The 18,535-nt window shown below is 39.1% G+C and overlaps 1 protein-coding gene across 4 annotated transcripts in view; it reads right to left on the reverse strand.

Annotated features, from left to right (window-relative positions):
* Positions 1-18,535, reverse strand: part of LOC131663039 (solute carrier family 35 member F3) — a 1,047,178-nt gene that overhangs the window by 406,750 nt on the left and 621,893 nt on the right. For all 4 annotated transcript variants that reach the window (XR_009301820.1, XM_058933093.1, XM_058933091.1 and 1 more), the window contains one exon: positions 8,061-8,189. Coding sequence is in view for 3 of the 4 variants with exons in the window: in XM_058933093.1 (XP_058789076.1) it covers positions 8,061-8,189 (129 nt within the window). In the remaining variant the exon portion in view is untranslated. The remainder of the gene's footprint in view (positions 1-8,060; positions 8,190-18,535) is intronic.

Here is an 18,535-nt window from a genome sequence, read left to right on the forward strand (position 1 = left end):
GTCAAACGCGATAAATACATAGGTACAGCGAATGGAAATCAAAGCTGAGAAAGAAAGGGTGACGTTAAATTATCAACATTTGCTGATGCATATAGATTTTGCTGAGAATTGGTCTGTAATTTTGAAAAATCCAGTTCAAGGGAATCATTGGGTGAATAAACAGATTTCAATTTTCACTGCTGTTTGCTACATAGGCGGAATTACAAAGAGTTATACTGTAATTAGTGAAGACTTAAAACATGATTATTCTCATGCATTAGCAGCAATACAAATAATTCTTGAACATATAACTAGATACACACAAGAAACGTATGGAAATTCGATTGATTCTATAACTTTAGTATCTGATGGCGCTGCAAGTCATTTCAAAAATAGATTCCAGTTAAATGAATTTTTAAATGCAAGTATGAGTAAAAAATGGATATTCTCTGCTACTGGTCATGGAAAGGGTGCTGTAGATGGTATAGGTGGTTTGGTAAAGCATTATGCAACAGTGCATAATTTACGCAGTACTGAATCTGATGCTATTCAAACTGCTAAAAGTTTTGTTGAAAATGTATCAAAATACACAACTTCTATAGAGCTGATTTTGATGGAAACTGCAGAGATAAACAATTTTCGTAGTAGTCAAATGGAGCAAAGACACAAATTCCAGAAATATCAGGGTATTCAACGTTGCCACATGTGGAAATCTGTTGTCTCGGACGGGAGGAGCGAATGTATTATAGCTCGAACGGCTGCGCATCCATGGATTGAAGTGAAAAAAGATGAAAAAAAAAAGAAAAGTACTCATAAGAAGAAAAACGAAAATGTAAACAAGGGCAAGAAAGTGAAAGTTGTATCTAAAAAAGTGAAGAGAGTTGTAAAAGTAATCAACTCAAACAGAAAAAAATGATCGTGTAATTTTACATTTCTTGCAGACATGATTGAATAAAAGTGAGCTTTTTCTTTGAGTTACATGTTATTGTAGTTCAGTTATTAACCTACATAGTCGCTAACATGAATTCCTGAATGTATTTATCCCGTTTGACTTGAAAAAGTAAAACTTTTTTTTTTAATTTTTTTAAGCGATATAACGAAAAAACAGCAAATTTTGATCGAATGGATTTGAAGGTATTGGTACTAAGAATATATAAAAAAAATTTGAGCGCAAAAAATTATGGCCTTTTTGAGATACACAATTTTTTCTCCAAGATGCACTTTTTCGAAAACATGCATTTTCTCCCGAAAAATGCATACATTCATATTTTTGATAAATTCGACTTGAAGAACTTCGTTTCTACTATAGATGACATAAAAATTATTTAATTGTATCGAAAAATAAAAAAAAAATTGAGGAAACCAAATTTAATTGGAAAAATTTTCTCAATTTTCCCTTTTCAGCAGTGCATTTTCCGATTGCATTATTGACGGAACTATGCATCTGAGAGAAAAAAGAAAAAATACGGGTCCTCTTATTTTTGACCTAGAACAATAAAAAAATACTTTGGAGTAGCTTGGTGACAGGTGTGTGGGGAGCTCTGCATGATCTGAGATGGAATTGGCCTATACTAACATTGCAGTATGGTATATTTATTTTGATTAATTTGAGCTTGAATCTACAATTTATATTTCTTTAATTTATTAACTAAATTAAAATGATTTAAGCTGTACTTTTCCACTATGTTATACGATTAATATTTTTCTAGTGATTACTAAATTTATGTTATTGATTCAATTACACAGGCCGACAAAAAATTTTACCAAGAACCCGAGTATAGTTTTCCGAAGGTTTTTTGCGCGCTGAATCCGAATCCGAGGTCAGAATTACTATGGTGGCTCCGGTTTTCGAGATATCCTAACCTTAAAGTGCAAAAAAACGCGATTTTTGCCTATATTTGAGGTTATGTAGCAAAGAAAAGAAATTTTTTTTCAAAAAACTGTATACATCAAATTAAAGTATGAGTTTTCTTCTTTCAAATGCCGTTGAGTATGCTCGGATATCTTTTTTTTTCACGAAGTTACACAAATTTGAAAATTTCAAATTTTATGAATTTAAAAAGCACCACACCATTCAGCCCAAGCTATCTAACAAGTAACCATATTAAAGAGCCACTCACCAATTTAAACCAAACTTGGAAATATGACAAAACACTAAAAAATATTGTGAGCATCGTGCTTCTATTTACAAAATGCTCTCTTACGGGTAGAAACCACCTCTGCCAACCCCTAAACAGGCTCACCCACATAACCCTGGGTAGAGCAAGTTTAATTAACTGCTTTTTGATAAAAAAACTCATTTTCTAATCACAGGTATGCGTACTAATATGATCTAGATAGGCCTCATCCCCAAATACCTCCTCAACCCTTTAAAACCAGCCCTCCCAACCCCTAAGCAGGCACACCCACATGACGCTGGGTAGAGCAAGTTAGCCAAGTGCTTTTTAATGAAAAAATTTAATTTTTCAATCAAAAATGGGCGCACACATCTTTACCTAGATATACCTCATCCTAGTTTTATTTTCGACCCTTAAACCCACCTTTACCTTCTCCTAAGCAGGCTAACCCACGTAAACTTGGGTAGAGCATGTTTAATTAAGTACTTTTTGATAAACAAAGTAAATTTTTAACCACTTGCTCTACCCAGCGTCATGTGGGTATGCCTGCTTAGGGGTTGGTAGGGGTGGTTTTAAAGGGTTCAGCAGGTATTTGGGGATGAGGCTTATCTAGGTCGAGATTAGTACGCATACCTGTGATTGCAAAATGAGTTTTTTTTATCGAAAAGCAGTTAACTAAACTTGCTCTACCCAGGGTTATATGGGTGAGCCTGTTTAGGGGTTGGCAGGGGTGGTTTCTACCCGTAAGAGAGCATTTTGTAAATAGAAGCACGATGCTCACAATATTTTTTAGTGTTTTGACAATTTTCCAAGTTTGGTTTAAATTGGTGAGTGGCTCTTTAATATGGTTACTTGTTAGATAGCTTGGGCTGAATGGTGTGGTGCTTTTTAAATTCCTAAAATTTGAAATTTTCAAATTTGTGTAACTTCGTGAAAAAAAAAGATATCCGAGCATACTCAACGGCATTTGAAAGAAGAAAACTCATACTTTAATTTGATGTATACAGTTTTTTGAAAATAAATTTCTTTTCTTTGCTACATAACCTCAAATACAGGCAAAAATCGCGTTTTTTGCACTTTAAGGTTAGGATATCTCGAAAACCGGAGCCACCAGAGTAATTCTGACCTCGGATTCGGATTCAGCGCGCAAAAAACCTTCGGAAAACTATACTCGGGTTCTTGGTAAGATATTTTTGTCAAATTCTGTCGGCCTGTGTTATCTTTTTAAATGCTGTGATTATTATTATTATTATTATTATTATTATTTTTTTTTTTTTTTTTTTTTTACAAGGAGTTGCGGAATCCTTTTTGCGGATTTCCCTTAGTCTTGATCTAAGGAGGTATGTGGGACTCCCCAAAAAAAAAAAAAAGACAGGCCTACCCACTAAACCGCCATCTCCTTGTTGTCCTTCCCCCAGCCAGGGACTATGTTGATATTACTTCTGACTGGGGGTTCTGTCTGTGTTCCTTCGTTCGTATCGTTTTACCGTGCGTCGTTACGTCGCGTCAATCCGTCTGCTCAGTCGTCCTTCAGACAGTCGTCCGCGTTCTTACGTCTTAGTATGGTTTCCGTATAGGTAGCGACTAAACGCCACCATTCAGGTTTATGCAGCATCACCTCTACAATGTTATCGGGGGTGATGTTGCCAACTGTTGTCTCTAGTTCTCGTCTGAGTCTTGTCCAGCGGTCGCACCCGAAAAACGTGTGTTCCGCGTCGTCTCGTTCGTGTCCACAATACTTGCAGTCGGGTGTTCGTACTCGGTTCATATTGTGGAGGTACCGTCGAAAGTACCCATGGCCCGTCAAGAGCTGGGTGACGTGAAAATTCACATCTTCAAAATTCCTTCCAAGCCACGGTCTCACGTCCCGTATCAGTCGTCTCGTCCATTTGCTACCTCGTTCTTCTGTCCATCGGTCTTGCCACATGTCGATCGTCCTTTCGCGTTCAACGATTGCCGCGTTCTTTCGTCCTATGTCTGCGCTGCTCCCATAGATCCTTTTGCGTTCCGAGGCAAGAAGATCCACGGGTATTACGCTCGCCACCACCAGGACAGCCTGCGCAGAGACTGTTCGGTAGGAGCAAGCGATTCGCAGAGCGCCCTGTCTCTGTACCATCGTCATTGTCTTACAGTACTTCTTTGTCTTCAAGGAATCTGCCCATATTTCCGCGCCGTATAAAAGGATCGAGTGAGCTGTCGCCATTAGCAGTCGCCGCTTTCCTGGTCTCGGTCCCGTCGTGTTTGCCATCAGGCGGCTCAAGGATGTTATCCTCTCTGCCGCTTTTCGGGCTGTCTTCTGTATGTGAGGCCAGAAGGTCATCTTCGTATCAAGGGTTACCCCAAGGTACTTGACTTCCCCTTTGGTCTCCGTTTCGTATGTGCCCACTCTCATGGGTAGTATCGTCTGTATGCGTCTTCTCGTGAGAAGCATAAGTTCCGTCTTTTCTGTTGCGAGTTGCAGTCCGTGTTCTGTCATCCATCGTCCAACTCGTCTCATGGTCTGGTTCAACGTCAGCTGCGCCAGCTCGGGAGATCTCTCCGTGATCACCGCCGCCACGTCATCAGCGTAGGCGACGAGGGTCACTCCGAGTGGCATCCCAAGCCGAAGCAGACTATCGTATAGACCATTCCAAAAGTCGGGTCCCAGTATCAACCCCTGAGCCACCCCAGCGGTGACCTGTCTCGTTACCTGTCCTTCGATCGTCTCGTACGTTATTCGTCTGTTTCTCAGATAATCCTCCACAACCCGAACCAGGTACGGTGGAATCCGAAAGTTGCTTTTCAGCGCCTCCAAGATATCCACCCACCTGGCCGAGTTAAAAGCATTTCTGATGTCGAGCGTCGCTAGCAGCACAATGGGTCGCGCCGCATGGCAGTGTCTGTCTAGTTCCAGGAAAGAATCAATCACCTTTTGGATCGCTCCAATCGTCGACCGACCCCTCCTGAAGCCGAATTGCAAATCTGAGAGACCCCCTCCGGCCTGTATCGCGTCCGTCAGTCTCGGTCTGAGTAATTGTTCAAAGAGTTTACCAGTAGTGTCAAGTAAACTCAACGGCCGGTAGGCCGAAGGAGTGCCAGGGTCGCCCCTACCTTTTGGAATAAGAACGAGCCTCGCCTCCTTCCACCGATCGCTGAACGTTCCTGTCGTCAAGCACGTATTGTACAGGTCAAGAAGTATCTCCGGCCGTAGACGAGCCACGAGCCGGAGGATCTCGGATGGTACTCCGTCCGGTCCCGGTGCCTTACCCGTCTTCACCGCATTCGTTGCTCTGATGAGCTCCTCAGCGGTAAAAGCGGGGGGCATTTGTGCGTCCACGTCATCCATCACGTTTGTCCTAATCGAGTGCGTCGGAAACAATCCGTCAACAATCCGTCCTGCTGTTTCGGCATCTTTAAGTGCCGGTGAGACTCGGGCCCCTAGTTTCCCGGTCACAATCTTGTAGCCGGTTCCCCAGGGATCCTCGTTCACCTCCTCGCAGAGCTTCCTCCAGCATCGCGTCTTGCTGTCCCGTATTGCTTTCGTCAGCGTCTTCCGTGCTGTTTTGTATATGGCCTGAAGGTTTTCCCTTTCGGGTCCACCTCCAGCCCTCGTCGCACGTCGCCGATTTGCCAGGCATATCTTGCGTAGCTCGGCTATTTCGTCCGTCCACCAGTATTGTGGTCGTCTTTTTTGTATCTGTCGTCGTTTCGTCATTGTGCTGGTGCACAAGTTGTTTATTAATTTCGCCGTCTCGTCTGTCAGTCTTTCCGTTCTTCGCCGGCCCGTTAGCTCAGGAGGAATCTTCGACCCCGGGGCTGATGCCGCCGTCAACTCCTCCGAAAATTTTTGTCGGTCAAGTTTGTTAAGGTTCCACCGCGGGGGTTGGTGGATTCTCGTTTGTCTCGTTTCTGTCCGTCCCGCCACTTCGAAGACGATGTATTGATGGTCGCTGGCTGTATAGTCCTCGACCACCCGCCACCCCCTCAGCCGTGACAGGATTCTGTCCGACGTCATCGTCACGTCAGGGATGGAGTCTCCAATCCCTGGTCGTCTGTACGTCGGCGTGTGTCCCGTATTTACTACTGTTAGGTCCAACCTTGCGGCCATTTCCAGCAGCAGTCGTCCACGTCGGTTCGTTTCGTTCATTCCCCACTCGATCGCCCTCGCATTAAGATCCCCCGCAACGATGACATCTCCGGGCAGGTCCCTGATCCCGTCCTCTAACAGCGTCGCCTTCCTTTCGAACTCCGCCGCGGTGCAGTTGGGTGTCAAGTAGACGCTGACATAAGTGACAGCGCCGACTGTAGCCCAGACGTAGTCGTCCCCGACTCCGCGGTTGGAGACTCGAAATTGAGCGGCGCCCCTTACCCAGATAGCAGTGGTCTCTGTCCTGTTTGTAATGTATGTCTGGGACATCCTTTTCCTGTATGGTTCACACAGGATCAGAATATCCGCGTCATGTTCGTCGGCTATCTGCGGTAGGAGCATGTCTGCAGTCCTACTTCTATTCAAGTTTCCTTGTACTACTCTGTCCGTCTTCCGGCACGCCTCCTGCACTCCTCCAGCGCGGCCCGGAACACGGCACACCTGCCGTTTCCGGCGAGGTGGGCGACGTCCCCATGCCCGGCCTCGGAGCACAGTGGGCAGACCGGTTCTCCTTTGCATTCCGTCGCGTAATGTCCGGATGCGCCGCATTTGCGGCAGCATTTTGTCCTGTCCTTGCCCGTACATTCGGCCTTCACGTGGCCGAAGCCCAGGCACCTGTAACATTTCGTCACCGTCAGTCTTTTTCGGACGCGGCAGTGCACCCAGCCAATTCCGATCCGACCGCGCCGCAGCAGCGCCTCGGCTTCTCGCGATTCCATTTCGCAGACCGCCATATACTGCTCAGCGCGGTTAGGACCGAAAATGTGGACCCGAAAGTCTGTGTCTCGCCCAGACTCTCGTCTGAGCGCGTCCGTCACGTCTTCCGGAGTCGCAACGCAGTCCAGATCCATGATCTCCAATTGTACCTTGGAAGTCATAGCCCTGACACTGCCCGCTTCCCCGATGGCCTCCTGGATCTGTCGCTCAAATACGTCGCGTCCGTCTGGTTTGTCTGCGTCTACCTGCAGCTTCAATAGGCACAGACCGTTCTTAATCTTCCTCAGGGTCGTCACCTGTACGTGACTCTCCTTCGGATCGATCGTTGTCCGGATTTTTCGGACGATATCGGAGTACGACGCATGTGTCCCCGGTTTAACGAGGACAGCGAGTCCCCTTTTCTGGTGGGCCGGTCTGTCCTTGTCAGGTCGATTCCTTGCGTCCGTTTTCTTTTTTGTTTTTTTCCGTGTAACGGTCTGCCAGTCTTTGGTCGAAACTGTCGTCGGTGGCCTCTTTTGTGAGGGCTCCGGCGTGGTTCCGGTCAGCGAACGTTTCCGTTTCGTCTGTGGCGTCTCTGCGTTGTTGTTCGTCGTCGTGCTTGTCTTGTTGCTGTCTCGTCGGTGTCCTTCCGGAGCTGTGTCCATCCGCTTGTGCAGCGCAATGTCCACAGTCTATTATTATTATTATTATTATTATTATTATTATTATTATTATTATTATTATTATTATTATTGTTGTAGTATATAAAATATGTTGTAACAAACTGTACATATTGCATCCTACTGGGTTATACCCCATGTATAAATAAAGCTCACTCTACTTTACTCTTTTTCAGACAAGTCTAACGACAAAGTGCGAAGTTCGGCGGAACATTATTATTATGCAATATTACATCAATATAGTATGTACCGCATGAAATCAATGAATGTTACATTATGTTTCTTTGTAGTGATATACCTAGATATTATGATATACATATATGTTATTCTTATTGTTATTGTAATTTCAAGAACTACGTTTACGTGGAACGTTACAGAGGTACACTAGATACCTGTACGCATTAGTCTTGGTTCTCTATAGTTATCTAAAACATTACTCCCTTATTACTATTTAATTGTTACCTTATAAACTGCTGAGCCAGCTGCTGCAGAAGCAGCTAATACAACACCTCCTAATGTCGGGCTGCCTGTAATTCCGTCCATATAAGCTAGTAGAGCGATACCAGTATCACAAAGTATTACAGCTACTATCTGAAAATTACAAATTCAATTTTAAATAATTATAAATCAATGAGTGAATACAATTACTCGACAAGTTCATAGTGTTCAATATCCCACAGAACATGGAATATTTCTGAAATATTTTATGAAAATATTTCAGAACGGTTTTTATCTCAGACATTGCCATATCTCAGAAAAGTTTCAAGAAATATTTCTGAAACATTTCAAGGAATATTTCGGAAAAATTTCAAGGAATATTTCTGAAACCTTTTACGTCTATTAATATCTATTAATATTACACCTCGAAAGCATGGTCATTGAAAGCGAAGGAATCATTATGATTAAATTCAATTTAAATTAAATAATATTTAATATTTTTTGTAACAGAGTGAATTAGCTAGTACAATAGGAATTTATTAAAGCACAAACTCTCACGATTCGGAGCTAACCGCCGCTCCGTTAACCACGTATGGTTATACGAGTATTCACCTTTACGTTTGATACTTTCGTTTCAGTGTCTTCTTTCCAACCGAGTTGAACTCACCTTAAATTACCTGACTTGTGACACTCGATCTATTTTAGGTGTGAGTGACCTAATACTTAATCCGACTAATCACCTAGATGAAATCAGTTCAAAATTAAATCCGTGATAGATCCGTTAAACTATTAGGAAACGAAATGACGTAATGCGGCGAATAAAATTAATAGTGTTTAATTTTAGAAAATTAGTTTTTGACGGACCGAAAGACTAACGGACGTGAATAGGATTTACAATGATTAATAATAATACGGGGAGAGAGAGAGAAAGTATTCGAAACTTTGCCGCGAAAACTAATGCTCGGCGCGAATACAAAAAATAACGATCGTGATCGACAAAATATTCTCGCTAGTATTTTGTCACGCAATGAAAGGGACGTGCACCTACCCTGCGGTGCAATGACGGTGATCAGCCGTAATTGTTGAAGAGAATAAAAGGTGCTCCTCAAATCAGCTGCTCTGCCTTGCTCGCTTCCAAATTTGCTCCATTACTGCTGCTTTATTTGTTGCTGCTGTGATGCTGTTACTGTGCTTGCTTCCTCGCTCACTCACGCATGTATTGAAAATCCCAATAAACTATTTTATGAAAACGGTGAAACATAGTGAAAACTAATTGGCGGTACTACTCGTACACTAAGTAACAGCTGAGGCTTATCTGAACTTTTTAAACTCTCGCGCTCTCTCTCTCTCTCTCTCTCTCTCTCTTAGTCGTTCATTCTAGCATCGCGAGTGTACCGAATCACGAACGAATCGATTAATCGAATCGACTACCGTTGCACTTTCAATGAGAATGATCAGCATTAAATGAATTATATTTAATGCAATTTAATTGATTCCTTTTTTAGTTTTTTTTAAATAGTTTTAAGGGTGTTTTATTGGGATTCAGATTCACAATTAATAATGATTGAAGTTTTTGAACAATACATCAATAATATTCAATAGCATACATCACTGTCAAATGAATTTTTTCTAATTAATTTCAATAGAAATGATTTTCAATCCTATTTAGTATACATACTGCATCACATTATTAATATTTTTGAGCATACATGCTGAACAATATTGCAGCTTGTAAGTAAAGTATTATTTTTCAATTGATTGAAACATAAATAATGAATCTTCTTTAATAACATTTAATACTGCAATTGGAATTGTTTCAAAAAATCATAGTAATAATTTCAAATAAATCATTTTTACTCAATTCCAATACTATTAATTTAAAATGAATTGAAACTATTTTACACAGTGAGTAAAATGAGTTAATTCAATTGTTTTTCCGATTCATTTGCGACATGATATGTGTAGTATGATTTATACCCAAGCAGTAAGAATTATTTCTGAAATATTTCTGCAACATACTTCTTGCAACATCTCCAACCTTTACGGTAACCAATGAAAATGTTGCCAAAATGTTGCTACAATGTGTAAAATGTACGCCTTTGTTTAATGCCCAATATTGCTAAAATGTTGCTGATACATGTTTCCCTGATATTTTCACAATGTTGTCATTAACATATATTTGGAAACATTTTGGCAACATTCCCGGCTAAAACTAGGACATTCAATCGGATTGAAAATTTAATTCGTTTTGAGTCTATTTCTGAGTCCTGCATATGGTAAGTTAAATTCAATAAAGTGAAATTGATCTGAATCCTCTTTATTATTTTTCAATCCTAAAATTAATTAATAAATATGTAACATTAATTTCGGGATAAAAAAATATTAATGTGGATTGAGATTCATTCTATTTTAATGCATTTCAATTATTATTTGTAAGATTCAGAAATAGACTCAAAGCTGATTGGATTTTGAATCTGGTTGAATGTTTTTGTCTTAGCAGGGTTAGGCAACGTTGCTAAAACATTATAAAAAATTTACTTTAGTAAATGAAAATATTGTGAAAACTTTTTTACAAAAGTTTGGCTTTAAACAAGGGCGAACATTTTGCACGTTGTGGCAACATTTTAGCAGCATTTTTATTGGTTACCGTGAAGATTCGAGATATCGCTAGAAGTATATTGCAACATTTTAGAAACAATTCTTGCTCCTTGAGTAAGATAAATATCGCGTTTAGTATTTTGTACAAATCTACTGCAAAAAATAATTTTAATATGTTAATTTACTTTTTAACCTAATTGAATACAAGAGAATTATTGATAAATTCATCAACATCTGTTTCATAAATCATTATTTTTATTTAAAAAAAGAAAACATTAAATAGAAAAAATAATTTCTTTGAGTATTTATAATACAAATTAAACGTGATTAAGACCGGTTTAATTTTATATAACACATATAAATAAATGATTAATTGCATCACAATTCTTCTGAAACGGGTCAAGCAAATATGATATTAGAATCGGTGGTGTCTCCACTCTTTCCTTGAATTCTTCCAACCGGTGAATTGCACTCGAGTTTTCCAAGCGTCGGAAACGATAATTATTGGAAGCGATAATTGTCGCTATTAATTATTGAAAGCATTATTGAAACTAATTAAATAGCATTGAAATCAATAGTGAATTTACATTTTATCTGTAATTTTTATTAAAGATGATTGAAAGTGATTTAATTTTCATCAACTTATCGATTGAAAATAAACCATTCTACTAAAAGCGATTAAATTAAATTAAATTAAATAAATTCTATTAAAAGTGTTCATCGGTAGCATGGGATACTCATATAATTCCCAACTACGAAAACTCATTAAAATGCTTCTTTCTCTTTTCAGAAAATCAAGTTGACGAATTTTTTGAGTATTCGATGCAGTAACGTACGGCATAAACCATTCAATGCGTGTTATATCAATCTTAAAGTTTTCGATGATTCTTTCTAGTTCCACTAATTTTGTTGTTTGGATAACGGCATTTAAATCATTGCTCGATTATGTGAGAATTAGTTCATGTTTCATGTTTACCAATACTTTGCAATAATCTTTAACAAATTCGAAAAAGAAGTTTAAAGGAATAGTGACATCGAAATATCCTTCGTCGTTGATTATTTTCTGATCATTTTCTATTATCCATCTGGCAATTTCAGCAATCCAATTTTGACTTGGATTAAGTGATAGCCAATTTTTCATAATAGTTGTTAGACTAACGTTTTTTATCGCATTTAGCTCATACCCAATTTCCTCAAATAAGTGACAGATGGCGTTGTTCACAAATAGAGTATTCGTTAAGACTGCATTGTTATCGTCGCATAATCTACTACAAATACGCAATGAGCTACGAGATGGTAAAAGACACAGGTCTTGATGTTGGATTGATATGCGAATTTTATCGCTATTTTTGAAAGATATATCGGTGTACGGTTGATGAGTATGAATCTCATAATGAGCCAAAGATTTATCAAAGGCGATAGGTGACTGTATTTCTACAACCTTCTCTATTATTCCGTCCGCTTTTCGATGACGATTGACACTCAGAATTCGCTGTGTTGTCGCTTTTACTTCCCATCGACGACTGATGGTTGGTTTGTATATTTTACTGCTTATATAGCCATTACAACTGTTTAAATTCTAAACGATTCCCATGACGTACTTTTCAGATGTAATGTAATTGTTATCACTTCACCTCGAAATTTTATTAAATTTCCTTCTTGGTCAACGATGCGTAATTGTAAATTACCTATACACTTTACGGTAACTGGGAGATAAATCACATTTGAAGGAACTTCGATAATTTTATATCCAGCTGGTACTGCAGGAAAAAATTCATGAATATCGTGAACCTTACTCCCATTTATATATGTATCTGAGGTAATGTTACACTTGACTCTCAGAGGATTTACTTTAAGAATTTTTACTGGAAGATCCAAATGGTGAGAGTTGTTTTTTTCTAGTTTACGCCGTGCAAATCCCAGTACTCGACCAATGGAATCTTAACGACGGAAATCTATATCTTCTGAACTTTCATATATACAACGCAAAGAATTATCGTTCAGTTTCAGACTCACTGCTACTTCAGACTCTAAGGTTTTACAAAGAAATTTATCAATATCTTCAATTGCGTAACTATCCAAAGGTAAGATTACAGGTGGTTTATCGCCAACGTAAAATTTATTAGTATTTATATCTATATTAGGTATAGAGTTGAATGTCAAAAATTCTACTAAACCTAAAACGTATCTTTTATTTGCTAATAGTTCAATGAGTGGGAAATATTGCGCTTCCAGTAGAGCAGAATTACCCGAAAGTAAAAGTGAATGATTCTTCCATGACTGTTTCAATACGACTGATAACTTTTTACGGTGTCTTTATTTATATAGCCCTACACAAAAACTGCAATCAAAGATGACCGCAATTATAGGTAACGAAATTTTGATATCTTTTTGGATTGTATTTTACATCCTCAACTCCAAGATATGTCATTAGATTAAATGGAGGTCTAAGATCTCCAAATATGTGACGTTATTTCAAATTTTTCGATAAGCAATCCAGTGTGTGCCTATTCCGTTGACGTCATCGAGGTTAATTATAGCTGATTCTCAATAATGTGATCTAGACTTTGGTAAGTCATTTCTCATGAACACTCCTCGGAAATTTGGTATACTTCATTAAGTCGATGTTTGTAAGAGCTCTATCGAATAAATTAACTTCAATTTTTTTTATAGCTGTTCCCAAGTAACGTTTGAGGTATAGTCCATAGCCTGTTTTATATGGTTTAAGATACATCCCTTTACCTAGTGCAATAGCCTCCATAGTTTTGTTGTGTCTTTTCCTTTCTTCTAATTGTCGTTTTACAGACTATACAGCTTTTGCGATTCCTGCAGCTCTACCAGCTAGAGCATTAGTTGCGCTTGGACCAGCAAAAATAGAGCAATGAGAAAGGGTAAACCTCCACCCACTTTTTTCGAAATTAGCAGAACTCGTGGAGTTTTGATGGTAATTTGTCGACCAACCTTTTTTATCGGCCTCACGAGCTCTTTTTAAAGCAGTGCCAATGATCGTTCGAGCACATTTATGTTTGGGCCATTTAGTATTGGCAGCTTTGATTATGTTTTTCAAGTCTATTAACTTTTGATATTTTTTTTGCGACCTTTTGACTTGAGTTTTTTTTGTCTTTTTTTATCCTTGAGTCCCATACTAAATTTAGATTTTAATTTCATGGCGTTAGCTACAGCATAAGCAGCTGTTTTTTCACTAATGCTAGAATTTTTATCGAACACTCGCTTCCAAGCTTTCTGAGCTAAAATTCTGTCTGCGATATTTCCATACTCTACACTTTCTCGATTTTTTGAATAAGCTATATCATGTTCTCTACAAGCTGCGTCAAAAGTATTGATGCCTAGATTTCCTTGATCAATTCCTTCCTGCAATTTAGTTCCTGGACCATAATACTGGTAACCTGAAATATGAAGTTCAAAGCGTGTCACACGTACGTTAATAATTTTGAATTCCGTATGGGAACTAAGCCCGAATAACGTCGCGTCACAAATTATTTTAAGGGGAAAGGCTCGGAAGGCACATTCGCTTCGTCGCGGAAAATTAACGAGGGCTTATGTCGTCCGGTAGTGTTGATGATCGCGATTCACCTAGTTACGAGAGAGACTGGTTGTACAAAGAAACTCATCATTTCGGACATTTATTTACACTTTATTAAAACAGCAATTTACATACGGCATTTGACGTGTACGTCGGCCAAGTCTGGGCTAGTCCGTTCCGTGCGAATTAACGCACAAGAAACAGAACATCACCTTATAACTGTTCTGCATGCACCTTCGATTAGAATGGTTTATAAGTGGTTTCAAAATTTTCGGAGTGGCCATATGAGCACAAAAGACGCTGAACGTTCTGGACGCCATGTTGATGTTACCACTTCAGAAATCATTGATAAAATCCATGATATGGTGATGGCTGACAGAAGAGTGAAGGTGCTAGTACTGTAAGCATCCCGGAACAACGACGTGGACGTAGTAAAATCTGTCCCCTTGGGGTGCTTTATTTTCGTGAGTTCCCCTCGCCTCTCACGATCGGGGTGCTTGATTTTCGTGAGTTCCCCTCGCCTCTCACTATCGGGGTGCTTTATTTTCGTGAGTTCCCCTCGCCTCTCACGATCGGGGTGCTTGATTTTCGTGAGTTCCCCTGGCCTCTCACGTATGATTTATCTTACATCAGCACATCTTATTTTAAGTGCTCGAATTGTATACCCGATCCTTTAGATAACCCCAATAGAAATAATCTAAAGGCGTCAAATCGGGGGACCTAGCTGGCCATTCAATTGTGCCTCTCCTTCCTATCCACCGATTATCAAACACCTCATCTAAGTAAATTCGAACGTCTCGTCTATAGTGAGCTGCAGCACCATCCTGCTGATACCATGTATTTTCGAAGTTGTCTCCGACTATTTCTCTAATTGCTGGAACTATTTGATTACGAAGCATCTCTTCATAATTTTGAGCGTTTAAGTTACCGTCAATAAAGAATGGCCCTATGATTCGATTATTCACTATTCCAGCCGAAACATTCAACTTCTGCGGATATTGCGATTTATCTTCTCGCATCCAGTGTGGATTTTCCGCAGCCCAGTACCTGCAATTATGTCGATTTAATGTTCCGTCAAGTTGAAAAGTTGCTTCATCAGAGAAAACTATGTTTGATGGAAGATTTGGATTTTCAATTATGCGTGCCATCATATCTTCACAAAACTCAATACGACGATCGAAATCGTCTTCATTCAACTTGTGAACCAGGTGTACTTTAAACGGATGGAATTTTGCTGTTTGTAAAATGATATGTACGGACGATGTACTTATGTCATGCTCTTGAGCAACTCTGCGGATGGAATTATGTGGATTTTCAGTGAATGATAATAGAACATTTAATAAATTCTCTTCATTTGTTGCTGAGCGTGGTCTGCCTGACTTAGGTTGATTTCTGACATGGCCAAAATTTACAAACTTTGAAATAGTATTCTGAACAGTAGACACAGCAATTGGAGTTCTATTAACCCGAAATGTCTCATTAAAAAGATTTCTCACTGCCCTGTAAGATCTTTCTACTCCACCCCAGCCTCTCATCATAAGAAGTAATATTCTTTCTCGTTCAGTGAGGCGTTCCATTTTAAGTCAGCGAATCGAAATTTACTCAAAAATCAATCAGAATTAAAAACAAAAAGTTTGCAACCCAAATAAATGTTTTCAAAAAATGAAAATTATAATTTGAGTACTTTTACAAAAAAGTTCTACTACAGTCCGACTAATGCACTAATGCTTTATGGAGATTTTCGAATGGTAAAATCTTTTCAAATATGTTGCTTTTTTAAATATTAATTTTTGAAAATGCAATTGTCCCGAAGAATAAGCTCAAAACGATAAAGTTAGGCATAGTACATTTCCTGAGGATAGAACCAAGTGAAATTGTTAGTGGATTTTCAATGAATAGGTATGGGATAGTAACCTTAAAAAGTTTAACCGGCTAATCAAGTTATTAAGAAAATAAGCGTAAAAAATCATTGTTGATAGGCGAGGGGAACTCACGAAAATCAAGCACCCCGATCGTGAGAGGCGAGGGGAACTCACGAAAATAAAGCACCCCAAAGGGACAGATTTTACTACGTCCACGTCGTTGTTCCTGGGTAACGCTAAAAGTAAAAAAAATTGATCTTGAAAAAACCTTGATATTGAGGTTGAAGGTTAAATTCAAGGTTACGGATCTCCGATGAGCAATTACTAAATAAATACCCTTCTCCATTATGAAAAAAATTTTAGGGCGTCTTTAAGTTTGGATGACCTTCGACTGACCTTAAACTTTAAGTTCGCCCTTGACTTATGATCTAAGTAGATATTTGGATGTGAAATTTTCCGCTCTTTCGATTGCCGCTGTCGAAAATGGGGGTTTCCATGACCTTTATTTGCTTCCTTGTACCACTAAAATCCCGGTACTATTACAAAGCCACAGTTCGACCTTCATCTGACCCCTAGAGGTCACATTAACCTCAAACCTCAACTCATCCATACGTGAGAGTCTTCACTTTTTTCGATTCCGCCATAAAAAATAGGGGTACCCATTAAAAAAAATGAGGTTGACCTCAAAATAACCTTGAAAATGAGGTTCAAGGACAAATTAAAGAGCACCGTTGAAAGTTACCTGGGGTTATCCTTTTGTTTGTTTTGTTTAACCACTGAATTCGCGAGATTTTTAAGAATTCATACTTTGACCTCCAGTTGACCTCTAGGAGTTACCTCAAACTCATACCTCAATACATAACTGGACGTAAAATTTTCCGCTCTTTCCGATTCCGCCATAAAAAATAGGAGTTTCCATTTAAAAAAATGAGGTTGACCTCAAAATAACCTTGAAAATGAGGTTCAAGGTCAAATCCAAGGTTACCATCGGATTCCTTGTAAAAAGTTACTTCAAGAACAACCTTCACCCGGTTAAAAAAATAACTGGCTTAGAAAATTTCTCAGGTGTATCATTACTTTTTGGACACCCTGTATATGTCGGTATTAGTGATCTCATAACCAAACTGCCCGTGTCAGTGTATAATAATTTGCAATGCTCACCCACAGCACTAGCCATATAGTCATAGTGGCAAGAGATACACGAGAGTTTTTGGCAAGTCAAGAACATCAAGAGCGATGTATATGGGTTGTTTCACTGTTACTTCCGTTCGCAAGAGTTGAATCACCGCTAGCTTATCGTCAAAAATATCTCTACTATGGAAATTTGACCGAGCTATGAGAGCTTCAGCACCATATCGCTCCTGTCAGTTACTTACCAATTTCACATCTATGCATTTCTTTCCATTTTCCATTGTCTTCCCGTACACGGCATTGTTGAACAGTTTAAATAACATTTTTTCAAACTCATTTTTCTTCTGTTGCATGTCGCTGTTCAAATCAATATCTTTCTTCAACCACGCACTCTGATCAAATTTCAAAGCCCGTTGGATTCTCTTGAGACGTAAACCGTATTTTATTACTTGCTTTAATGCTCTATAGTGGATCACATAACGTTCTTTATCATCCAGAGTCGTCATGAGTTTTTTCTGTTTGAATTCAGGAGCAGACTTGTGCTCCGAATAGAATGGAAGATCTTTATGTGCGTCGTAAATTTCCATCGGATACTCTAAGTCAACTTCGACTATGTATCCAAAGGGTGAATCATCGGGAACATGGAAAGAAAAGTTTATGTCAATGTCGCACCATGCAAAACCGTCTTGTGAAAGAGGATCAGACTTACTCCACTCGTAGAGATTATTTATGTCGTAATTCATTAGGCATTTATCATATTTTTGTGAATTATAATCAGTCCTCATGCACGGATTGCTGGCGTTGGCATACCTGTTGCAGCACTAGCTGATCCTTCCACGAATACCGCGTTCGATAAACATGAGCATACCGATATCCATCAGAAGATCTAATTTTACGCCTGTATATTTAGCATCCCGACTTCATACGGGTGTTGTATAATAGTGAACAAGATCCAAACGATATGTAATTCGACATTTGTTTCTGAAATTTTTAAATACTTCAGCTAATAAGAAAACTCCAATCTTAAGATATAGATCCGAATAGCTGCCGAGATCGGTGATATTTAACGTTCTTAAAACCTTTTCCGCGTAACCGTACTCCTCGTCGCTGATATGCGAATCATAAAGACTTCTGTAAAAGTTATCTTCTCAAGAAAAGATATCTTCTCGAATTTCATTAATGACGATACATAGTCATAGGGAAAAACACCTTTTCTCTTCAATTAAGCCATAAGCTGCATGATATATCTATCTTCTTGTTGGAAGTGGCGCTCTAGAATATCATGTTTTTCCAAGTACGATGACGGTTTGTCGAGAGACGAAGCCATAAATCGGAATGAATCAATAAATCGTAGATTAATGTCA

Source organism: Phymastichus coffea, unplaced genomic scaffold, assembly GCF_024137745.1.
Source record: "Phymastichus coffea isolate CEN01 unplaced genomic scaffold, Cenicafe_Pcof_1.1 PCOF00030, whole genome shotgun sequence".
Lineage (NCBI taxonomy): Eukaryota > Metazoa > Arthropoda > Insecta > Hymenoptera > Eulophidae > Phymastichus > Phymastichus coffea.